The 27,076-nt window shown below is 42.5% G+C and overlaps 1 protein-coding gene across 5 annotated transcripts in view; it reads left to right on the forward strand.

Moving 5' to 3' along the window:
- The window catches only part of ST3GAL6 (ST3 beta-galactoside alpha-2,3-sialyltransferase 6), a 163,132-nt gene that overhangs the window by 105,954 nt on the left and 30,102 nt on the right, over nt 1-27,076 (forward strand). For all 5 annotated transcript variants that reach the window (XM_077294123.1, XM_077294120.1, XM_077294122.1 and 2 more), the window contains one exon: nt 11,144-11,244. In XM_077294123.1, coding sequence (XP_077150238.1) covers nt 11,144-11,244 — 101 coding nt within the window. The remainder of the gene's footprint in view (nt 1-11,143; nt 11,245-27,076) is intronic.

A 27,076-nucleotide genomic window follows, 5' to 3' on the forward strand; every position in this document is an offset into this window, starting at 1 on the left:
GTGGAGTATGAGCACCAAATGCAGAAATACCCAACACTTACTCATTGGCTGTTGACATTGAGGTTATTAGTAGTCTGAGGAATTTTGTACTATGCCGACTGCACTTGGGATGCAAATAATCAAGATCCGCTGCTGGCAGCTTCCTTTGTAATTGCCAATCAATGACGTCCAAGATGTTCTGAATGGGAGACAAGTCCACGATGGTGCAGGCCTTAGTAGCACATTTAGCCACACAGGCTGTACACAGTATCATGACATACCAGAACTGATAATGTACAATGACCATATTTCTAAGGAAAAACTCAATATAATAGCAGAATATACGTAAGAGAACCCAGAGTTTTTAAATTCCAACTAATATCCCAAGAAAAATATCAAACAAATAACTAATAATAATATGTTTATTAATGCTACAAAAATGCAAGACATACACAGTACGTACAAAACAAAGAAAACAATACAACACAGTAACTGGATAGGTCTAATGGTCGATGATGCAAACTGGCAGGGATAGGTGATCCACATAAGGGGAGGCACTCAAGAATAAAATATATGCCCAGCAATCATATATAATATGAGCTTAGTAGCATCATAGTGTGCATACAAAAGTAAATAATGAGCTGCCACGCAATAACCCCAAAATGACTGGGAAAGACAAACACACCCTAGATCCTGGGAAAAAAAAGAATCTATCATAATACATGCCATGTGGCCAAATCACCAAATTCCCATGGATCCGGAGAGTAAAGTGCAAATAGTGCGCATAAAGCAAGTCTTACCCATGGATATCACACACCCGCTGCTCAGATACCCCAACGCGCGTTTCACCGCTGCTTCTTCAGGGGGCAGTGTGTAGATGTGCAAGATTACCGACTTAAATATCCCCATATGGAGGCTAAACACCTGCAGTGAATAAGGTTAATTCCAGCCGCATCTAGTGTGCGCATGGGGGCGGAGCCTAACGCGGCCGAACATCCTGTCAGGCGTCAGAGAGCGGTGAGTGTTGGGATAAGGTTCCCATGACAACGTATACACACACCGCCTCACAGAGACGCCGTCAGGGATGAAAGGCAGAGAAGGCATCAGCGCGCATGCGCTACCTGCGGCAAGGAACAACCACGCGTTGTTGTTCCTTGCCGCAGGTAGCGCATGCGCGCTGATGCCTTCTCTGCCTTTCATCCCTGACGGCGTCTCTGTGAGGCGGTGTGTGTATACGTTGTCATGGGAACCTTATCCCAACACTCACCGCTCTCTGACGCCTGACAGGATGTTCGGCCGCGTTAGGCTCCGCCCCCATGCGCACACTAGATGCGGCTGGAATTAACCTTATTCACTGCAGGTGTTTAGCCTCCATATGGGGATATTTAAGTCGGTAATCTTGCACATCTACACACTGCCCCCTGAAGAAGCAGCGGTGAAACGCGCGTTGGGGTATCTGAGCAGCGGGTGTGTGATATCCATGGGTAAGACTTGCTTTATGCGCACTATTTGCACTTTACTCTCCGGATCCATGGGAATTTGGTGATTTGGCCACATGGCATGTATTATGATAGATTCTTTTTTTCCCAGGATCTAGGGTGTGTTTGTCTTTCCCAGTCATTTTGGGGTTATTGCGTGGCAGCTCATTATTTACTTTTGTATGCACACTATGATGCTACTAAGCTCATATTATATATGATTGCTGGGCATATATTTTATTCTTGAGTGCCTCCCCTTATGTGGATCACCTACCCCTGCCAGTTTGCATCATCGACCATTAGACCTATCCAGTTACTGTGTTGTATTGTTTTCTTTGTTTTGTACGTACTGTGTATGTCTTGCATTTTTGTAGCATTAATAAACATATTATTATTAGTTATTTGTTTGATATTTTTCTTGGGATATTAGTTGGAATTTAAAAACTCTGGGTTCTCTTATTTATATTAGGCTGTACACAGTAGCAGGAACATCATGAGGCTTGGAGTTGTTGTCTTGAAAAATGTCTTCTGGGAAACTTTGGAAAAATGATTGTAAAACTGATTTCACTATCAAAGCGATGTAACACCTAACTGTTAGTGTTATAAAGACTAGAGGGGTTCAGCTGGTTTACAATATGCCACCTCACACTATGATCCAGGGAGTAGGACAAAAATGGCTTCTGAGACACTTTGGAAAAATGATTGTAATATTTCTTTCACAATCAAAGTAATGTTACACCGAGCTGTTGGTGTATCTGGAGTAAAGACTAGAGATCTCCAGTTGGTTTACATTCTGGAACCTCTCATCATGATCCTGGGAGTAGGACCGACCAGTGTGATATATCCTCATGAAGGCTGCGCCTTGATGGAGCGTAGTGATCTATGCTGTATTGCAAGTGAAATTAGACATCACCTACTAAGCCTAAGGCGACAATGTCTACACACACCATCAAAAGGCATTTGCACAACGCTTGATTTATGAGTCAGACCGCAATGTAAGCTGGAATGTAGGTCTACCCTCGTCAGTGATGTGTCCTGCTTTTGCCTTGGGTGCAATGATAGCCGGATGTTGTCCTGGAGAACATGTGAGCAACGTCATGAAGAGACATTCAGCAGGGACAATAAGTGTCCCATGGGGCTGTTATTATACAGTAAAATATCAGGCCGAATATTGTTCATGCTGCTGTGAGCAGCCTGTGTGGCCTAAATGTGCTAACATGGCCTGCAGCGTCTCCCATCCAGCACATCGGAGCCGTCTGTGGTCAGCAGTTACAGGGGCAGCTGACAGCACCAGATCTTGATGATTTTGATGCCCAAGTGCCTTCATCGTGGCATAGGTATCCATTGTATGATTCTCAGTATCTAGGACTGTTGTGCAGAAAATTATTTTTTTTATATGCATATGCAACATATTTCAATGAAACCACTGGATCGTAAACCTATTGTTTCCTTTGATTAGTAATGCTTGATGCGTCATAAGCTGGATTGATGAATTGCCAAAGGACTAGGAGAAGCAATGTGCATACATAGATGCCATGGTCAGTAGTGGCAATGGCCTGTATGGGGTTAGGCCTCGTTCAGTATTTGGTCAGTATCTTACATCAGTATTTGTTACCCAAAACCAGGAGTGGGTGATAAATGCTGAAGTGGTGACGTGTTTCCAGTATACTTCTATGATTGTCCCTGAATTTGGCTTACAAATACTGATGTAAAGTACTGACCAAATACTGAATTTGTGAACGTGGCCTAAGGCCGAAAATGTATAGAAGAAAATGCATCCCAAATCTCCAGTGCTTATGGTAATCTGTGTGGTACACGATCATTTTGGAAATAGGCATTTGTTCAGGTTGGGGCTGCATGGAACATCGTTGTAGTTTGGTTAGGACAGCCCCTGTTCTTCAGAACGCTATTCTAATGATTGTGAGGACTTCTGTTATGGGGTGCAAGTATGTTGTAACTTGTTTCCAACTCTTAGGCTATGTTTTCACTGTCCGGATTCCTTCAGTATTTGCTGCAGATTGGAAACTGCGGATGTACGCAGCATCCAGATGTTACAGCATAGTAGAGGGGATTTTATGAAATCCCGTCTCCACTATGCCTGCACGGCCGCATCCAGCGGCCCTGCGTAACCGGACATGTGGTGCGTCTTTCCAGACTGCAGCATGTCTATTTATCTTGTGGAGACACTCCGTCTCCACAAGATAAATAACACAGTCTAAGAGTATGATGCGATGATTCCGCATGTGTTCAATGAACTGTGCGTACAACAGGAGGCGGCGCTTTGGGCAGAGCAGGGGTATCCGCTGCGTACAAAGCGCAGGGATTCCTGACGGTGGAAACATAGCCCTCAAGTCAGTAAAAACTCCCATTTTTGATCAACCGAACAAAAGAAAATTCTGATGCAAGTTACAAAGTAGCTTTAAACTCCAGTTTTGAAACCATAACAATAGCAGCTATTATATAGCCCAGTGCTATGAAACGCAGGATGGTTTGTTGCCAAGCCTTATTTATTCATTGCCTGACAAAGAGCGTTCAGGCTCCAGTTATTCCTCAACTCGTATGTGCACCTTTTGTGATGTCCTCACAATGTAGTGTGTGGTAACCTGGGCTCTGTCAGGTCTCCTTCCTAGCTGACATTTCCCACAGTGAGGTGTCCTATTTAGCTCTGCTTTTCTAAGTATCCTGTTCCCTCCTGTGATTGTTCCTGTAAGCTGTGCGGGCCGTTAGTTTTCCACCGGTTTTGTGTGGTAACACTGTGTTGCGAAATATTTTTCCATTATGTTGTTTTTACAGTAAATGATTTCTTAAGTATCGGTCATTAAAAGATGTGGTAAATGATATGGACACCTTTGTTTTCTAATTCTTGTTTTCATTCACTTTGTTATTAACGAGGACCTTCCACTTGTTTGTTTTTTTTGTCATTCAGGTGGGGTACCTCATCCAATAGGTGCTGCTCCACTGATTCTGGAAGATTTTTGTTTTTTTTATTCTATGTCCTTCTGCTCCAATTCTATCCCTGGAAATGTGCAAGTTTTCCCTTCAACCAACCGGGCAAGTACCACGGAACTTCTCTGTGAGCGTTTGCTTCTTATTCTCCAATACTGACCAATCAAACATGGCCGTGTCCGCGGAGACGTTGTGTGGTACACTCCCAGCTGGTTGGAGGGACAATTTGCACCTTTTTACCTGGGATCATCGCTTTGGGACAGAGGGGCACCGAAGAAAAAATTATTTCAAAATCAGTGGAGCATCACCAATTGAAAGTTCACGTAAACAAAAATCAGGTGATGCTTCCTCTTTAAATGCCAAATTAAATTTTCTAAATATTTAAACACTGTATATTATAAAGCTTCTGCCTCACTCACACTTCGCTATCGAATATATAAAGCTGAATGTGTGTATGTATGTGTGTGTGTGTATGTCCGGGATTGGCATCTGAACCGTCGCAGCTACAGACACAAAATTTTGCACAGTCACACGTCTGGACCCCGAGAGCGTCATAGGCTATGTTGTGAGGTGAAATTTTAACCCCGCGCTTTCCAATTCACCAAACAATTTTGCCCCTATCTACATAATGGGGAAAAAGTGAAAGGAAAAGTGTTGGAGGCAAATTAACAGCTGCCAGATGTGAACAAGGGGGACTTAAAGAATGAGAGCGATGGCGCCAAAGAGTATATACTGTACAGTTGCTAAGGTGGGGCCCCGACATGGGATACTCACCACACCACCACGGGGATATGAACACACACACAAAATGCACCACACACTACCACGTGCTCGAACACATATACCACCCTCAGCACACATTTCACCACACATACACCAACCTTGCCACATAAAAGTCGAAACACAAAAGTCGCCGCTCAAAACTCGCCACGCGCAAAACTCTCCACATGCAAAACTCGCCACACGTGCAAAACTCACCTCCTGGAAAACTCGCCACACGCAAAACTTGCACACGCGGAAAAATTGCCACATGCACAAAAGTTGCAACACATGCAAAAGTTGCCTCACACAAAACTTGCACATACTCAAAAGGCACCACACATAAAACTCGCCACGAGCAAAACTCGCCATGCGCAAAACTTGCTGCACACAATTTGCTACACTAACCTGTCACATGCAACTCGACACACAAAAACTTGCTACACGCATGTCACCACACAAAACTCATCTCACAAAAGTTGCTACATGCATGTCGCCACACGCAACTCAACACACACAACTCGACACACGAAACTCGCCCTAAAACACACACAAGTCTGGTATTCTCCTTCAAAAATAAAAATCTGATTAATAAGCAGACAAACTACAAGAGCAACAAATGTACCATATAGGAATCCGGCAGCTGTCAGTCACATGACCAGTCTATTATGTGTATGTGTGAGGAGCTAATATATACTGCCAGGGGGAGGGCTTCCTGTTGGGTGGGGATTTATCAGGCTGCCAATTTAGCTTACAAGTACTGAGGTAAAAATACTGGCCAAATAACGTGTGAACGAGGTCTAATACAGGAGGAGATGACACACAGATATATACTATATACAGGAGGAGAGGACACACAGGTATATACTATTTACAGGGGAGATGACACACAGGTATATACTATATACAGGTGTAGATGACACACAGATATATACTATATACAGGAGAGATGACACACAGGTATATACTATATAGAGGAGGAGATGACATACAGGTACATACTACATACAGCAGGAGATGACATACAGGTATATACTATATACAGGAGGAGATGACACACAGGTATATACTATATACAGGAGCAGATTACCTACAGGTATATAGTATATACAGGAGGAGATGACATACAGGTATATACTATATACAGGAGGAGATGACACACAGATATGTACTATATATAGGTGAGATGACACACAGGTATATACTATATACAGGAGGAGATTAAATACAGGTATATACTACATATAGGAGATGACATACAGGTATATACTATATACAGGGGACATGACACACAGCAGGTATATACTATATACAGGGGAGATGACATACAGGTGTATACTATATATAAGGGAGATGACAAACATGTATATACTGAGGTGAAAATGAGAGGTGAAAATGAAAAGGTGTGAGTGCAAAATGAGAGGAGTGAGGGAAAATAGTGGAGTGATCGGAAAATGACAGATGTGAGGTCGAAATGACAAGTGTTAGGGGGGAATGAGAGGAGTGAGGGGGAAAATGAGATGTGAGGGGGAAAATGAAAGATGTGATGGGGAAAATGAGAGGCGTGATGGGAAAATAAGAGAAGTGAGGTGCTATAACTAACCACAGATATTTACTATGCCCAGGCAACGCCGGGCTCTTCAGCTAGTTTGAAATAAAAAATTATAAGAAGCATAATTTCTATGGTAAGGATCTAAAAAAACAAATGCAAGATAGCAATCTAATAACTAAATAATTCTGTCACACCTCAGTCCACAGTTTTTAAAAAGGAAAGGCCGGAGCAAAGGCACATGACAGTGGGGTAGGGCTGAGTGTGGCATTTATATGGCCACTCAAGGGGAGGGGTTCCGCTCTCCCGCTATCGGGGGTTAAGTTAAGGCCCATCCGCCAACCCTGAAGTTTTTATATTCTGGTTGTGTTTGTTGGCAACAATTCTCGGGATGTGGTGGCTTTTGGTGGTTGGGGGAGTCCTTGAAGTTGGTTTTAAATTGGTCTGGGGGATCCATGGGGCGATGGATTCCTCAATTGAAAATAAGACGCTTTTGATTCGTTGAATTTTGGGAGGATTTTCAGCATTGGATCCCCACAAGTTTGAAGTGGATAATGGAACCCTTTGAGTTATGGTGCTCCCGAGTCAGTGGGTTATGGTGCTCCCGAGCCAGTGGGGTAATGGCTGGAAGTAATTATGGTTGAATTACCTTTTAATTATGTTCACGGTTTGTTTGGTAATCACCAGATTTTGGGCGCTTCAAGGACCCTGCCAATATTATATTAACTTGAATTTTACATTGAATGTTTGGATAATTTGGGCCACAGCAGCCTTGATTTAAACAAAGTATAGTGTCATCGTTTTTATTTGGGGGTAAATTAGGGGACTTTTCCCCACCGGAACATCGACAGTACCAGTGTCATGTGGTAACATGCTAAAAATGCAGTACGAGTTACCGTAACTTCTTACCTTACAGATTTTGTTGCAGCAATTTCAGGTATGTATGGGACCGTTGCAGAAGTTTTTGGAACAAAATCCGCAAGTTTACAACATGCGAACATACAATTATTGAAGATGTCCACTGCTTGGAAAACTTCTTCTCATACCCCTCTCTTAGCCCCAATAAAATAATAAAGCCTATATTTACCTGCTGTGCCGGCGCCGTTCCTGCGATGTCGTCACTCCCTCTCTCCGGGGCTGTGATGCTTTGTGGTGACGCTGGCGCCCATTCAGCGCTGGGATCACTGTCGCTGCCTTCGGATAAATCGAACATGAAGAGGAAGATGAGGATCAGCTGCAGCCCGGACTAACTCTTCATGTTCGATTTGTCTGGAGGTGGAGGCTTTTATGGGGCCAAACCTTTTGATCCAAAAGGTCTTTATGCTGGCCAATAATTGGTAAATATAGCACTTGTTTGTCACGTAATTTATGCGTGCAGAGGAGCCATTGGCAGCACATCTCTCGGTGTACACATGCTGTCCACAACATGCCTGCCTCATTGGGACACGCCGAGTGTTCTAATAGTCTTTGTCACCACAGTGTGTACCTGCCCTCATAAACGAGCACTTATTGATTAGCATATAGTCAATGAGTGCTCTTTTATGGGCAGAAAATTATCCTTTTGCCAGGAATCTGCAGCATCATCTTCATGTATAACATGAATATTCTTGGTTTTATTGCATATTTCACTTTGCTCATTGCAGAGGGTAAAATATTAAGGGGATATCCTCTATTGAGAAGTGTATCCTTTAATTCTTTTACTTGTGCATTAAAGATTTTTTTCTGCATTATTTATTTTCATTAATGGTAAGAATTGGCTAAATGGTAACCCGGATTTCGTTTGCCGTGAATGAGCACTGTTAAGGAGCTTAGTGTTTGTAGAAGTTGTTTTTTTTCTACTCTTCCGTGATTAACTGTTCCTCTTTTTACATGGATTTTAACGTTCAAGAATTCCAGAGCATTATCACCAAAAATTGATGTAAATCTCATATTTTCTGAGTTTGTCTGAGTTTTAATAGTGGACAAACTGAGAAAAAAGTGGAATTCTTGAACTTTAAAATACTAGTAAAAGAGGGAATGGTCCATTAGACACTTATACTGTAATCTTCTGCTTGTAGGAAATTCACAATCCTTTACTGATTTCTGATAGGTATTGCTATGGTAATAGTTGTAGCTATGAGTATACTTTGGAATGGTGATTTATGACGTTATATATTCATGTTGTGTATAATAATTTATGATTGATCATACTGAGTAGATGGCTCTGAGGCGCGATAGCCCAACATGACACATAACCAACTAACAGATGACTGACTGAAGGCACACCAGAGCAGGCACGATACGCGAGCATGGGGATGGCAGCCGTGATGAGATTGTTGGCCTACGTCATCAGCGAGTGCATGGGATTGAGCAGCAGAGTTGTGGAGTCTGAGTCGGAGCCCATTTTGGTGAAGTCTGAGTCACTGTCATGGAAATTAAGGAGTCAGAGTCGGAGGGTTGGCTTAAAGACTCCACAGCCTTGTCAGGGCTGTGGAGTCGGAGCCCATTTTGGTGGAGTCGGTGTGATGGAAATTGACGAGTCGGAGGTTTGGCTTACCGACTCCACAGCCCTGTTGAGCAGTCCGCGGGTCAGGAGTCAGACGCCAAGGAGGAGGAGAAGGTGCAGGCTTGGAGCTTCTCTTCTTAGGCTACTTTCACACTAGCGTTAACTGCAATACGTCGCAAATGCGTCGTTATGCCGAAAAAACGCATCCTGCAAAAGTGCTTGCAGGATGCGTTTTTTCTGCATTGACTAACACTAGCGACGCATTTGCAACGCATTGCCACACGTCGCAACCGTCGTGCGACGGTTGCGCCGTGCTGTGGCGGACCGTCGGGAGCAAAAAACGTTACATGTAACGTTTTTTGCTCCCGACGGTCCGCTTTTTCCGACCGCGCATGCGCGGCCGGAACTCCGCCCCCACCTCCCCGCACCTCACAATGGGGCAGCGGATGCGCTGAAAAAATGCATCCGCTGCCCCCGTTGTGCGGCGGAGACAACGCTAACGTCGGGGACCTCGGCCCGACGCACCGCGACGGGCCGTGCCCGACACTAGTGTGAAAGTAGCCTTACATCCTTCTCTCTACACAGGACTGTCACCTGGCCTGGTGGACTGATTGAGTACCCCTAAACTCTATTGTTACCGGCTTTGCAGGGTCTCTTAAGTTAACCATTTATGCAGTTGATATTCCAGTAGTTTTTTCCTGAATAAAAACATTTTATAAAAAAAAAAAGACTTTGGCCTTACCGTTATAGACATTTTTCTCCTTTGTGTAACCTCAGTGAAGGCTTATTTTTGGGGAACAGGTTGGGTTTTTATAGCATTATTTGGGATACATATACAGTAATTTATTGTTTGACTTTTATTCTATTTTCTTTACTTTCTTCATGCACTTTATGAGATGCAATTATTTCACCCGTAATGGCTAAAAGTGCACCACTTAAGATAAGTAGGCGTCCCAGCAAATACCATCTGAGGTCAGACTGTTTAACTCTAGAACTACCGATGGAGTCATTTTGACTCCTCGCAATTTTTGTTTCTCTTCTGTGACTACATTTTTCCGAATTCCGCTTGAGACTCGGTTACTTTTACTCATTTGGGATGCGACAAAAGATTTTGTGACAATAAATAATTTTTTTGGGGAAAAAAAGTACCCTTTTTTCAAAGTTTACCTTTAATTACCAAAGGGAGTCATTTTGACTCCCTACTATATTATGCAAGTCTTTGTCGCTGAATGTTATTATTTCTTTTAGTTTTCATTTACTTGTATGCTAAGAATAAATGTTGGCTTTGAATACTTAGCATTTTTTCAAATATGCTTGACAGACACAGGACATATACATGACATCCGTCAGTGAACTCTCGAGTGGACTGCATAATTTCTGTAGAATACGGCCTGCAGTTTTGCTAATTGCTCATATGGCTGGAAGAACTGCGCTGAAGCCTGATGATATTCTTGCTATTTTGCATTCTGTACATTCTATATACATTCTATAAATGAAAGTTACAACAATACCAGGAGCAACAAACTCTAAAAATAAACGAAAACAAGCCAGGAGTCAAAACGACTCAATTTGGTAGGTCTTTGTACATATGTTGTTTCCTGAAACTAGAGACTCGGTGCTGGACCCGAGGACAGTGAGTAAACGATGTTTACATATCATTTATAACTGCAGCTGGTGTCAAAGATTTTCTGAAAGGGGACAACCCCTTTTAAAGGGACACTGGTATGAACAATCCCTGGTTGTGGAAGGATCACTTGACAATACTGTGATTGGTGTGCTGAGAGCTGGAATACAGACCTGGTGTCTTCTGAAAACAGCTGGAAATATCATGTTATTAGCAAGGAAATGGAGCTATATTTATCAAGAGCGCGGGGGCACGGTGCTGTAAATGTGTTCTTGGTGCCTGCAGAGCTGTCCACCTTTAGTAACCTATTCTTTCGTTCACAGCATGTCTGAGGCTGAGCCTTTTCTATGCGAAAACTACAGGAAACAGTCGGCATTTTATGGCAGCAACAGAGTAGATCTCCCGTATGGAACCCGGAAAGGAGGTAAGTTTTCATTTCTCAGTATTATTGGTTTTTCCACTACCGTCTAAAACACATTGGAACATAATAATGTGATTTACCTTATTTGTCCGTGTTTCTTTATTAAGTTGATTTTTTTTTTTTTTTTTTTTTTTTTAAGACCGTCTTTTTCTGATATTATTATTTTTGGAGCTGTAAGTTCAGAGCCCAGTGGTCCTATCTTCCCACCACCTGTTATATTGGCATGTTTGTCCTGATTGGGATTCCTAGGAGAAAGTCGGCTCAGAGATGGACCACACATCCACGTGCGAGCAGGAGCCCACGTGTGGTTATGTTCACACCTGAAATGGTTGGCTTTCTGTGACTAATTACTACAGGAGGTCTGCTGTGTGAGATTTTGCCAGAAGCAATATGTTATGTGCTTTCTCATTTACTAAAAGCCTCCATATACATTGGGCCAAACTCAGTCCTCTAATGTTAACAGGAGTCTCACCGCTGTCTCCCTACAGTTGACAGAATAATCAGATATGTTAAGTTATAACACCCAATTATTTCCCAAAGGAGACAATCCTCTGCCAGAGGTGTAAGCCAGGTCCTCCGATCTCCACATTGAAAGCACATGTTCTCTTGGCCATTAAGTGTGCATGTTATGGAGCAGTCAGGAGAGATGGCCGTCAGCTGAACGAGCCTTCGGCTGACTGCTTTCTGAGGTGTGTGGGCACTCTAAGGGTAGAGCCACACAACCATCTTCTCAACATCTGAGAAAACCGGGCCGCTTACTCTAATCAGACTTTAATCACAGTGACATCAGTTTTCCTCAGAATGAAAGAAAACAAAAAAAGAAAAGCCATTCTCCATTTTGACTGTTTGTGAAAATCGGTTATCATCCGAGTGCGCTCAAGTTTTTTTCACGGCGCTAATGACTTAATTACCCATTTTTGGTCCAATTCTGATCAGAGTGCAGGATATGTTTCTGATTTTTGAGACATGTGAAATCATATATCTGCACAGAATATCATAGATCCTAGTGCTGTCCATGAAGGCGATGGAGCACACTCGTCTGAGAAGATCGGTCGTGTGTTCTAGCCCGAACAGAGAGCGTATTTAATGATTTTCATAAATATGTAAGACAACTGCTACATCTGCAGTCTCCAGGAAATCTGTCACCAGGTTTAGACTCAGAATCCTAGAATGTTAAGAGTTGGAATGGACCTCCAGGGTCATCGTGTCCGACCCCCTGCTCAATGCAGGATTCACTAAACCATCGCAGACAGATTTGTCCAGCCTCTATTTCAAGACTTCCATTGAAGGAGAACTCGCCACATCTCATGGCAGCCTGTTCCGCTCATTGATCAAAAAGTTTTTTCTAATGTGTAATAACTGTCTTCTCCCTTTCAGTTTCATGCCATTGCTTCTCGTATTTCCATGTGCAAATAAGAATAATGATGATCTCTCTACACTGTGACGTCCCTTCAGATATTTATATATATATTATTTAGATTATATTGTCCTACCTGACAGAATAAAGTAGTGACAGAAACGCTGATAGCAGCAGTGGGCCGCTTCCTAACACCTTCCCATTTTTTTGTGATTTAAGTTTTTTTCCTCCTCTTTTTCCAAAAGCCGTAACTGTTTTAGGCTACGTTCACACGATCCGTTTTTCACTGCGGATTTTTCCGGTCCTTTTTCGGGGAAATCCGCAGTGGAAAACGGCGGTGCTTCTCTCGGCGGATTTGTGTCCTTTTTCTTCTGCGGATTCCACTGCGGGTTTCCAACTGCAGTTTCCTATTGGTGCTGTTGGAAACCCGCAGCGGAATCCGCTGAAAGAATTGACATGGTACTTCTTTTTTCCGTTGGCAAATCCGCGCGGATTTTCCAGCGAAAAAAAGGATCGTCGGCACAGCGGGTTTTGTTTTCCATAGGGTAACATTGTACTGTACCCTGCATGGAAAACGGCTGCGGATCCGTAGCTGCAATTCCGCTACGGATCCGCAGCAAAAAACGGATCGTGTGAACGTAGCCTGATTTTTCCTTCTACAAAGTCTGATGAGGGTTTGATTTTTGCAGGACGAGATGTAGTTTTCACTGGCATTATTCATTTTACCATTTAATGTACTGGAAAACTGGGGGAAAAAATTCCAATACAGTGAGAATGGAAAAAAATATCTGCAAGTCTGCAATTATTGTTTGGGTGTTGATTTTACAGTACTCATTTGCTTAGTAAAAAAAATTAAAATAATTAGGTAAATTTGACCACTTTTTTTTTTTTTTTAACACAATTGCGACAACCGATGTTTTTGTTTTTTCTTACTATAGTGTTTATCATGTGGTTTAATTAATTAAATATTTTGATAGATTGGACTTTAAGTATTTGAGTATGTTTTTCTTTACTTTGTATTGAACCTGCAATTATTTGATTGCCTCTACTGTATACTGCAGTACCACAGTATTGCATAGTGCAATAAAAATAGCGGTCTTCTATAAACACCAGCCACAGACGGGTCTTCATCGGAGTACCATTATGGCGGGTACAGGGCAGTCCCTGTCTGTTAGACAATCCATGCATGCTGTCGAACAGCCTAAAGACATGTAGGCTCGGGGACTCAAACATATTATTCGAGCATGCCTGCCACAATGACCAATGCCCAGGTCAGAGCATTCCCAGGTAATGTTTTTATACAAATAAATAGGGTACGAGTTGGTATATTGCTGCTAATATCCATGTGGAGAATGGAAAGTAGATACGTAATTGGCAAGTGTGAAAATTGCGTTTTGTTTTTTTTTTGTAAACACTTGTACAAGCTATATGGTTGGTGAACGTGGTCATGAATATGAGAACCCGAACTCGTCCTGCAACTTTTTCATTTTTTCACTTTTTCAATTTTGATTTCAAGAAAACGGTAGCGTGACACTGCTGTAATCCGTGTCCGTCCTCACCCTCCAGAGCGTCTGCCCTCAGATCAGTGTAAGCCTGGTGACAGATTCCCTCCAAACACAAGTGTAGCTTTCCCTCCAGGTAATCCTGCGCATTCTCCACAATCCTTGCATTCAGCGCACAGGAACGGCACAATCTGCTCTGCTGGATCTGCTGGCGGGAGCTTTTCATCCTGAAAGTTTTGCCACTATTGTCTCGTTGATGTGTTTCTCAAGAAATTTCTCAATTTTGTTGTGAAATACACAATACCAGGAATTTCTCACTGTGATGCCGATTAACATACTTCGCTGATCAGTAGTATGAGATTATTTGCTTAGATACTAATCTGTGCAGATTAGCTGCTTCACACCGCAGATTCTTACAACACGTAACACTCGGCAATGAATTTACAGCTGCAAAGCACCCTGTATTATCGTGCCCTCTCTGCGATTACTAGTATACAGCTGCTGCAGAACGTCTTTTTTTTTTTTTTTTTTTAAAGGAGATATCCTGTCCTAATTTACATGTCTGCGTTTCATGTGTGTGTTCTGTCAAAAAAAAATCTTGGTGCAGTATAGAGTTCAATTAGTGAGGTCAGTCATTGTGTGAAGAAACAGGTGTGAATCAGGAGGCCCTGATCTAAGTATGGGTCATTCAAGACATTGTTCATAAGAACATAAAAATATGATCGGAGAGGGTAAAACATTTATAAAGAAGTGCAGACTGTGATAGGCTGTTCAGTTAAAATGATCTCCAATGCTTTAACCCCTTAATGACCACCAGTACGTCTTTTTATTGACCTGAGATATATGAGAATAGCCTCCCCATACAGGTGACAATCCAGCAGCTGTCGGCTGTACACTATAGCTGCTGTCAATAGTGACTACGTCATATAAATGGTTAACAGAGTGTGAGGGCTTCCTCTGTTTCCCCATCGGCACCCTGAGATCATGATTGTGTGGTCCTGATGTTTGTTATGGCAATTCTCGGCCAAATAGCGGCCTTAGGGTATGTTCACAGAGGGCGTTTTTGCTGCCTTTTTTATGCTAATTTTCAGCTGCTTTTTACAGTACCAGCAAAGCCTATGAGATTTCAGAAATCTCATGCACACACATTGGTTTTTTTGTCATCAGGATTTTGTGCTTTGCAGTGTTTTTTTTTTTTTACATAGAGCATGTCACTTCTTTCAGCGTTTATTCAGCGTTTTTCACCCATTGACTTAAATGGATGGTGAAAAAACGCTGCAACTACGCTGGTTGACTTTTTGTTGCAGCGTATATGCTGCAGAAAAGTCAAAGACAGCCGGATGTGACCTAACACTCGGCTCTGACACCTCTAAATGGCAGGCTGCATGATGCGTCCATACAGCCTGTCATCCAGCAGAGCGGACCCGAACCCCATTCACTTTAATTGGGGGTCCGACATTACAGTGTTTGACACGTTGTCATTTGCATAACAGCACGGCAAACACCGCTTCTGATCGGCACTGAAATCATAACCGCCGGTCAGAGAGCTGTGGGTCCCATGCTGTCAGAAGACAGCATGAGCGCTCAGCTGTGATCGGAGGTGTACAGTTTTCCTCCGGTCACTGGTGTCAGCTGATGGGACAACTGCCCCCATCATCCAACACCTGCTGCTAATAACAGTGAGAGCAGGAGCGACTGATGGGAGCTGCACAGAAAAGGCAAATCTATTAGGTGCGCCATTTTGGCACTTTCCCCTGCTCTTCCCACTTGCCCTGTAGCAGTGGCAAGTGGGGTGATCCGGTGACATCAAGCCCCGAGGTTAGTAATGGAGAGGCGTCAATAAGACTCCCCCATTACTAACCCCATAGTCACATTGTAAGAAAACAGACACCCAGAATAAAGTCCTTAAATTGAAAAAATGTGACAGACTCCTTTAATAATCTCAATTAAACCATACTTACGACCTCGCCTAATTCCACCGAAGCCCTCGCTCTCCTGTAATAAACCAAAAGTAAAAAACAACAATGTTCCTTACCTATCCGTCGTTCTGTCCCACGCCATAATCCATGTCAAGTTGATAATTAGTTTTCAACCTGTACGGTGCCAAGATGCGACCATCCAGGCTGAGAACCACTGGTGAATGAGCTGCTGTGAGCGCAGTGTCAGTGACTAGCGGTTATGTCACTGAGGCTCCGTTCCCCGCCGGGATGAACTGCGGTGACCTCGGTGAGATCCCCGCTAGCACCGTGAGAAAGTCGCACGGTGCAGAGGCGACTTCACCGTGAAGGAAAGAGCGCCAATAGTGTCTTATCTGAGAAGGTTAAAAGGTTAATCCATAAGATTACACTCACCAGATGTAGCTGAGTTGAAGCATTGAAAGGATTCGCTGCAGCGGATCCACGAGTCCAGGAAGGACCAGCCGTTAGATATAGATTGGGAAAATTGTGGTAAATGTCTGCGCTGCTGAATCACTAGAATTCCAGAATTATTAGTACATGTGACTTTATTATTCTGCGTGTTTCATAGTTCAAGACTCCTTCATCAGGAAGCACCACACCTGTGTCTGAGGCAAAGCAAACAAATGGCAGACAATTATGGGATGCAGGCCAAGCATCCTGGGCTGGAATAACAGGTGACAGTGGCCAGAAGTTGGTTGACTCTATAGATGTGAAGCAGTTCTAAAAAAAAACAAAAAACTGTAGGTATAAACTAAATATTAGGTCAGTGATTCACAGGAATGACAAATCCTCAAAAAATAAGGACATATTGTGAGCTTGTAAAGACGAGTGCAGACACTGCTGGTTTTTTTTAAAACCGGACAATGTTCATTTTTTGCTATTTTCTGTAAAATAGTTACAGATTATCTACATTTCTCTTCATGTATTGAGTTAGTAAACGGTGTGCAATGTTCCCCAATGCTGGAAATAAAACTCGTAGAAAGATTTTGTGAGTAACTCCTGGTTCTGAACACACTGCTGTTATTTGATGTGAATTCTGCCTACACAAAGCTCCTCTGTATGACTAAGATAAGAGGTTGGCAGCAGATGTCGGCCCATACTCTGCCTTATCTGTTGCTGGACATGTATAAAAAGTGAAAGGTGCAGCAAAATGTTCATAGCTGTTGATTAAAATCTGGCTTTTCCTATGGCGGTGTCCTTCACTCTCCTGACATTATTTTTTCCAGTCACGTGACTAGGAGTTCCATAAATAAGTTTGCAAAGATGCTTAAAAGTCCGACTCCTGATAACCTCGCTGTAAGCAGCGCACAGGGGATCTTATCATTAATCACTTTGTAAATAAGGCGAATAGCAGGTGTCAATGTACAGCCGTCCTGCACCGCACCCGTATCCTGGAGCTGCACCTCTCTCCGGTATCTGATCAGCCAGAACGTCATTAATACTATCTGCTATAGCAGTAAGTGTCCCGATACCAGTCCTGTACATTGTACTCCGTTCACATTTCACCCTTTCCTCCTATATGATACTTTCGGCTGATATGAGCTGTCGTCAGCCTTGAACGTAATGGTTTCGGAACTATACATACTTCATGTCTCGTGAACAAGAGATATTTCTTGTATTTCTTGCTTCAGCAATCCTGTTAGTCAACAAATGTACCATAGTTTAAATAAGAGAGATTACATTATAGATGCATATTTTTTGCTAAGTGTTTCTGGGATTATAGCAGTGCCCTAAACACTCCGGATTGCCTCCCAACGTCACTCTGTAATTAGTTACGTAGGTTGAAAAAACACCTAGATCCATCAGGTTCAACCTTTCTCTAAAGGGGATTTTTAACTTTTTTTTTTTTAATATAAGCAAAATTAATTAAAAAAAAAAAGGAAAATTAAATAATCCTTGTTTTATAGTTTTTTATGTTTTCTGTCCTCTTTTCACTATATGCAAGTAGTAGCAATACTATTTTCACGGTCTCGGTCGTAGAGTCAGGTGAATTTTAAAGGGATCCGACACTATGAAAATCCCATCCAATCTGCAGACCCCATGTTATAGAGCAAAGGAGCGGAATAAACTGATATATAGGTTTGTGAGAACAACCTTCTGCTCTTTCCGGAATTATTCATGGTCTGATCACAATGATAAATTCAGAACCTCATGTTCAGTTTTCTAATTTTCGCCTAGCGGCTTTGGATCAACCTATGATTTTTGGATGTGCGGCCCATGTCTGTTTTTTTTTTTTTCTACAGCAAAGATTCAGAATAACCTGTTTTCATCATTAAAATTTCTGCTCTTTATGGGATTTTTGGTCCAGTGGGCGGTCCTATCAGTGACAGACCGCTATCTCTGCATGTACACTTATGCATAGAAAGCCGCCAGTCACTATAAGACCGCCCACTGGACCCAAAATGCCGAAAAGAGCAGAAGATTAATGGTGAAAGCACAGATTTGACTGAATCTTTTCTCACAAAGCTATTGTATATATCATTGTACTCGGCTCCTCGTGATCTATAACAGTGTTTGCAGAACGGACTGCATCTTTATGGTGACAGGTTTCCTTTAAAGAAATGTAAAGCTCCAAACACCTAAAGTAATTAAGTCTTATATAGACATCCTCATTTACTCTGCGTCTTTCCAGCACTTCATCTCTGACGCTCGTCTTCTGTTTGTTTACCTTGGCTCCAAATGTCCTGTTTCATATACCCACGTGACCACTGCAGGCAATCGCTGGCCTCAATGGTATAAAGCACTGGTGTATATTGGTCTGCAGCCAAGGTAAACAGAAGGTGAGCGAAGAGTTTCAGAGACACGGCACTTGAATAGCAGACAGTAAAAGGGTGAGTTTTAGTATAATGGTATTTAGTATAATATTCACTGTCCTCCTCTATATATGAATAATTACTGATCGAGACTCCACTATGCAAACTACATACAAGAATCAGTCACCGAAAATTATTTAAAAATATATATATATTTTATTTCTTAGTAAGATTAAAATTGCAAGCAAAGAACTAGAGAGAACAGTATTTTGTGTTGTGAACTTACAGCTCTGTCGTGGCCGATGTGATGGAAAGAATATTGCTGCATGTAGTATTCTTGTTAAAATGATAGAAGCTATTACAGACCCTAATTTAACTCAAAAGGGGTCCACCGACAAACATTGTTTATCATTTGTGGTAGATTTGGTATTTCTTGTTTCTTTTCATTCTAAATCCTCAAGGCAAGCGTCTGTAGAGCCTCAGAATAATTTCTGCTGCTAAAATCTGACTACAGATGAGACTGTTTGTAGTCAGACCCCACTAGTACTCCACAGAGTTGTGTACATCAGTAACAGGCAAGATCACATCAGCCATTTGGATAGATTACAAAGCAATACGTTTCTATATTTTTCAGGTATTGGCCACTAAAAGATGATTGTTGTCATAACATGCTGTAAATCTGATAAATGTACATGGCATTAATTTTAGACATAATTATTTGTACAAAGGCGTTGGTATCTATGACTGATAGAAGTGTGTGATTATTCACTTATTTATTTTCTTATGTAGCGCCATCCTATTCCGCAACATTTTACCGGACACCATCGCTGTCCCCATTGGGGCTCACAATCTAGATTACATATCAGTATGTCTTTGTAGTGTGAGCGGAAACCGGAGAACACGGCGGAAACCCACACAAACACGGGGAGAACATACAAACACTGTAGATTTTTTTTTTTTTTTTTTGTGGGCTTAGAACCCAGGGCCCCAGCGTTGCAAACAGTGCTAACCACTGAGCCACTGTGCTAACCCCATTGTAGGGTTTCTGTATTTGGACATACCGGCAGGATCAATAGTCATTTCCTCATTATCTGACATAACTATATTAATTTTCATTAACTTTGGTGAATTGCGAGCTACATGGGGAATATTCAGCCAGATAAATCAGCCTTCAGACTTGTGTTTTGAAGAGACTTTTCTGCATCTTTTGTGGACGTTCCCTAACCCTCCCTCGGTCGTCTTGGGTTTCACATCGTTTGCAGCTTTCTGTAATCTGTTTTGAAGAAATAAGATAAGTTGCTTTAATCAGCCTAAAGTAATAAGTAATCTGAATTCAAACACTGGCAGCATTATAAGCAGGAAAAGAAGCCAACCCGACATTCGACGCTGAGAGACCAGATTAAAGAGAAGAACGTTTCAGAAGTAACAAGGTTAATATTAAAGGTTCACTTCCTTTTTTCAGATTGAGAATTTTTGTAGTATAGATATTGAGAAGACCTGAATATCTTTACCACATGTGATGAGGATCCTACGTTCCGTATGGAGCCGATATTCAGTATAAAAATGTCCACAGGAGGAATCCTTGGGTCACTGCAGTTTCTTGCACATTTACGACTGTCCGCATCCTTGAATATAGTAATCGACGTAGATCTGCACACATATATATGGTTTATTAGGTTTTATCGTATCTTTGTTGTAATACATAATTAAGTGCAACTTGACACGTAATGCACAATGTAAAACATTATGTGAACACGTTAAGTATTTGGTTCAGAAATTTCTGCATCTTTAGGCAGGAAAAATGCTCTGTCAAATAGGCGTGTTTTTGATGCGTTTTTTCTACATGCTTTTTTTTTTTGCAAAAACACTGAAAGAATTGACATCCTGCAGATTTAATCTGCACCAAATCTGCAAGTCACAAATAAGCAGTGTGTGCATGAGGCTTCAGGATTCTCATTCACTATGCTGGCATCAGGAAACCTTTCAAGTTCTGTGACGAATCTGCGCAGATACAAATTCGACAAAAGCGCAACAAATTTGCAACGTGTGCACAGGCCCTTAACAAGTGTTTACGCTGTACTAGATCCAAGCAGAAGATGTGGCATGGAGAAATGAATCCACTACTGCCATGCTTGGTGGTACGCCCATTCATGAGGCATGCGTGATGGTCCCATCATCAGATATTTACTATGTCACACACACACAACTTAATTTGATGATTCAAAGTCACATGATTCTGATTTCCAGCGGAACCGTGAAATCCATCTTTGCCTGCCATGAAGGGCTACTATCAGAGCAGAGGCAAAGTAGCAACAGGGACAAAGAATCACATAATGATCTAGTGCAAGCCGGGTCAGGTGCAGCTGGGAAATTGTCCACACTACTAATCTCCATGACTGTGTAATGTGCACTCGACTCGCACTTGCCTTTTAGCCAAGATTTGGCACAACAGATTTGGATGAATCTGTTCAGCACTAGGCAATTGAGCAAACCTTCCTGGTACCTGATCCCCCGGCTTTGGTTCCTCTAATCCCATCAGTGAGAGGGCCAATGGTCACTCTCTGTGCTGTAGAACAGAGAAGGGAGCCATAGCTGTTGCAGGGGAGTTATTTCGAGTCTTAAGTTCCAGATAGTCCTCAAACACTTTCCTGAACACACATTTTTAAAGGAATAAAAACCAGGAGCAAGGGTCAGTTTGAAAAATTCAGCAAATTGTGTGGATTGTCTAGAGCTGTGTTTGCAATGTTGTGCTGTCAACACTTTGCAAACACAGCTCTTCTAAGCTCTCAATATATGCATGCTTCTCTCTGATGCCTTTAAAGTCACGGTCAAAAGTTTTGAGACTGACCTATTCTGATTTTCACAAAGTACCGAATTACAATTATAACCATTTCAGAAGTTTTTCCAAAGATTCAATAATTACAGTGTTGACCCTTATTTTTTTAAGAAATTTGGCGCCTGGATATCCATTTCTGGACCAAAAACTGACTAATGACAAACCCATTACTATCTAACCAGTCCTTGAAGTCTAGCACAATTTCTGCACTTTTGTTTGTCCGCCCACTTATTGAGGATTTGAACACAGGGGATTGAGATCTGGGAAGTTTCCTGGCCATGGACCAAAACGTTTATTGTTTTGTTCACCGAGCGATTCTGCTATATATTTTGTTTTGTGACATTGTGCCCCATCATGCTGGAAAAAGCATTGCTCATCACCAAATTGCCCCTGGCTCTTCACTCAGTTCCTCTTGCAGGATGTTTAGATCCCATTCTATGTTCATGGCAGTGTTAGGCAAAAATTGTGAGTGAGCCCACTCCATGGGTGAAAGGCCTCCACACATGAATGGTCTCAGGATGCTTTGCTGTTGGCATGACGCAGGTAGCGCTCCCCTTTTCTTCTCCAATCATTCTTCCAGAAGTCCCAAACAAGCCTGTATGTGCGTCATTAGAGTCCAGTTTCTTTTCTGTAGAATGTCGGTCTGTCATTAATCTTTTCTTTGGAGAGAAGTGGCTTCTTTGCTGCCTTTCGTAACACCACGTCAACCTTCAAAACCTTTCACCTCAGTTTGTAAGCAGATGTACGGACTCCTGCCTGCTGCATTTCCAGAGCAAGCTCTGCAGTGATCTTGTGCCGTTGTCCCCACTGAATTCTTTTTAGGAGACTTTTTTGGGGCTCTCTGAAATCTTCACAGCAATTGAACCACTCTTCAAATGGGGTTCTATTTTATGCAAACACACAACATGCATTTGCACCTTTGCAGCCTACATAATACAAGCACACGGAGCTCTGCTGTCTATACATTGCAAACGAAGCTCTGCTACGAGCAAAATTACATGACTTTGCCTTCGCCATTTTGTTGGTAAAGGTACCGTCACACTAGGCGATATCGCCAGCAATCCGTGACGTTGCAGCGACCTGGATGGCGATATCGCTGTATTTGACACGCAGCAGCGATCTGGATCCCGCTGTGAAATTGCTGGTCGCTGCTAGAAGGTCTGCACATTATTTGGTCGCTAGGTCGCCGTGTATCGCCGTGTTTGACAGCAAAAGCAAGGATACCAGCGATATTTTACACTGGTAACCAGGGTAAACATCGGGTTACTAAGCGCAGGGCCGCGCTTAGTAACCCGATGTTTACCCTGGTTACCAGCGTAAAAGTTAAAAAAACAAACAGTACATACTCACCTGCGCGTCCCCCAGCCTCTGCTTCCTGACACTAAAGCGCCGGCCCTAAACTGAAAGTGAAAGCAACAGCGGTGACGTCACCGCTCTGCTGTTAGGGCCGGAGCTCAGTCAGCGTCAGGATGCAGACGCTGGGGGACGCGCAGGTGAGCATGTACTGTTTGTTTTTTTAACTTTTACGCTGGTAACCAGGGTAAACATCGGGTTACTAAGCGCGGCCCTGCGCTTAGCAACCCGATGTTTACCCTGGTTACCCGGGGACCTTGGCATCGCTGGTCGCTGGAGAGCGGTCTGTGTGACAGCTCTCCAGCGACCACACAGCGACGCTGCAGCGATCGGCATTGCTGTCGCTATCGCTGCAGCGTCGCTTAGTGTGACGGTACCTTAAGGCCCCGTCTCACTTAGCGACGCTAAAGCGATCCCGACAATGATACGACCTGTCAGGGATCGTTGCTGCGTCGCTATGTGGTCGCTGGTGAGATGTCAAACAGTGAGATCTTCCAACGATCGCAGCTGCGATCTCACTGTTTGACATCTCACCAGCGACCTGTAGCGACCTGTACAACGATGTCACATGGGAGCTATTATGAGGATTCAGTGTCTGAGTCGTCAACGAGGTCGTTAGTAAGGTGTCAAACACAGCGATGTGTGCTACCCAGCGGGACCTCAACGATCAAAAAAAGGTCCAGGCCATTCCGACACGACCAGCGATCTCACAGCAGGGGCCTGGTCGCTGCTACGTGTCACACATAGCGAGATCGCTACTGAGGTCGCTGTTGCGTCACAAAACTTGTGACTCAGCAGCGATCTCGCTAGCGATCTCGCTTAGTGAGACGGGGGCTTTAACAGAAGGGTGATAGCACGTAATGTGTAGACATGTAGCTGTGTGCGTATAACATATAGGAAGCAGGAGTACAATGCATGTAATAGTAACAGCACAGACTTGTGTCTGCAGTGTAGAGGTAGCAGAGTTGTGTGTATCATAGTAACTATGCAATAAAGATAATTTTCCATAGGTTTTGTTATGGTGATTTGGGCATGCACTAGGTTTGCATATGTAACTTTTTGCTATAGTGTTCAGAGCATCAAGGAGGTATTGGCATCAGAGTAAAGGTACAAGAAGAGAGAACAAGAAATCCTGCACTAAAAAAAGTAAAAAAATAAAACAGCACTACAGTCGTAATTCAACTTCAATACATATTTTAACATAACGGCTTCATATAAACCAAGCAGAAATGCCCGCAGGCACCGGTTTGGGTCTTAAGCTTTTTTTCTGTAGTGCATAACAAAATCCAACGCACCATGGAACTAAAAATATAAAACACCCAAAGTGCAAAAATGTTCATTTCAAGCACGCAGCAGATCCAAGTAGCAGGCACCACACTGAGCGGTGAAACAAGCCTGCCAGCACGCCAGGTTTAGAGGTACGCCTCCCTTCATCAGGGATGAAAAAAGATCCGAAACAAAACGAGACAAAAGGTAGTTGAATGGCAACAACAACAGAAACCACTGTGGCTTGACATTTTCCTGAATGCGGCCACAGGGCACATGATTCTAAATGGTGTGTGCTGGAAGAGGCGGCAGGAGGTAACAATGAATAGATTACAACCTGCCGCTCCAAAAAGGGGCTTTTAGGAATTCAAAAGGTATGAATGAAATGTCACTACCTATTCATAGCCTTTGGTGAGCGGTTTTCACTCAAGAGTTGCATTATCAAAAGTATGAAAGGATATGTAATTTTAAGTATTTGATCCCTTGCTGATTTTGTAAGTTTGCCCACTGACAAAGACATGAACGGTCTATAATTTTAAGGGTAGGTTAATTTTAACATTGAGAGATTAGAATATCAAAAATAAAATCCAGAAAATCACATTGTATAAATTATATAAATTTATTTGCATTTTGCCGTGAGAAGTTAGTATTTGATCCCCTACCCACCATTAAGGCTATGTGCACACGTTGCAGATCTGCAGCGTTTTTTTCCACGCAGGAACGCTGCAGATCTGCAAGTGATTTACAATACAATGTAAATCAATGGGGGAAGAAAATGCTGTGCTAATGGTGCGGAAAATTCCACACTGAAAACGCAGCAGATTCAAAAAAGGACCAGGTCAATTCTTTTTGCCTATCCGCAGCGTTTCTGCACCCATTGACTTCCATTGATTCAGTCAAATCTGCAGCAAAACCGCAGGATCTGTGGCTTTGCTGGGGAGTTGGGTGTGGGAAACGCTGCAGATCGGGAGGGGGAAGAGTGTGTGGGTGGAGAGTGTGTCTGTGTGCGGGTGTTTGTGTGTGCCTGTGGGGCTGTGTGTGTGTGTCTGTGTGTGGGGATCATGGGGCTTTTGCAGGGGATCGCGGGGCTGTGTGTGTCTGTGTGGGTGTTAGCAGAGCTGTGTGTGTGTGCGGGTCTGTATGTAGGCAGGCATCGTCCGATGGGACAAGTCCTATCAGGCTATGCCTGCTACAGTGACAGGTAGCCATCTGATGGGGCAGTATAGTCCCATCATCTGGCTACTGTGTTCAAGTGTAAAAAAAAAACATATACAGAACATACAGTACACACATATAAACATACAGTACATACAACATAGAGTACATACTCACCAATCACCTATTCCCCGAAGCCCTCAATCACCTGTAAAAAATATTAAAATAATAAACAATGGACAGGATCACTCTGAAAACAAGAAGTATGACCGGATTTCTGCGTAGAAAAGATGATGATTTTCGTGGAGCGGTCTGCCCAGGCTGTTCACTTACCCTGTAATATAGCGGCACATTGTGGGGGCTTCTCTGATTTTCTCCCATAACGCCACAATGGGAGGGCTAGTGTAGTCTGACACCATCACTATGATGTGTATGCAATCCTATTGATTAAAAAGAATGAATATGCATTTTTTTTAGCCATAACTTGCAATGTGTAGTGTCACGCTGCGATGTGTTAGAAGGTAAAACCATATTCATTCCAAAAATGATGTCCTTGGAGCCCTGCCAGGTAAGACCATACATCGTGTAGACCGCTCCTGCAGGTCTTTTTTCTTTTTTTTATTTTCATTTCTAGGATATTATCCATTGAGTTTAAAATTTAGTAAGCCCCATTCCAAAAGTTGGTCAGAATATCTGTGTGTATCTTATAGGTGGGATCTTACCCTAATATTGACCCCTACCTAAGTTGTGGAGGTTAGCCCCCTAGGGTCACAATAGTGGCGCCCCCGCTCCTCGTCGGGTCTCCCTATTATTCCCTTACCTGTCTAATAACAAGCAAAAAGAATATAAATACAGTAAACGGTTATGAAACCAAGTAAAAAAAAAAAAATTGGTATAGATACTAGACAGTTTTGGGACCTAAGACCTAATTACCAGATCTTAATGGTGTGTCTCTCGTCTGGTAATTTATACAGAGATTTACCGTAATTAATCATAGTCAAATAATGGTTAATGCTAGGGTTAATAGTCATTTACAATGAGGACCATTTCTTAAAATTAGGCAAGAAACTCCCTTAGACCTATAATTCAGCACAATATCAAACAGGTGCCCTATAAATACATCTGCGGACATGTGGGCAGCTAAGTTAACCCTTTACACATGCTACATTAAGTTTGGGAAGGACTGACTATTAGAGTGTGTATGGGTGGATCTGATGTATTTAGGGAGTTATATTCCTCTTTTTTTTCCCCTGAATTTACATTGTATATATGTATTATACACTGTGGATGATTACAATATTATTTTATTTATTTTTTAGTCATTTGACAAAGGCCCAGGACGGGTCGAAACGTCCTCTATATATATTAGTCACTTCTACTGTATTGGTTTTAATGTATTTGCCTCACATCTATGCATGTTGATCACTGAAAAAATAATCACTTTGAGCGCAGACCAATTTTTTCAGAATATTGTATTCTTAGGAAGTCGTTATTCCATAAAATGCTATCTTGTGAAGTAAAGTCACTCATTGTTAGGTGGAAAACCCAGGCACAAATAGTGTGCCGTGATAACGTGACACATCCTCAAACAAGTAGAGCAATATTTTCTTTGTATTCTGTCACCTTGGCCTTTTATGAGGCCAAAAATAAGATTA

The sequence above is a fragment of the Ranitomeya variabilis genome, chromosome 3 (genome assembly GCF_051348905.1).
Source record: "Ranitomeya variabilis isolate aRanVar5 chromosome 3, aRanVar5.hap1, whole genome shotgun sequence".
In the NCBI taxonomy this organism is placed as follows: Eukaryota; Metazoa; Chordata; class Amphibia; order Anura; family Dendrobatidae; genus Ranitomeya; species Ranitomeya variabilis.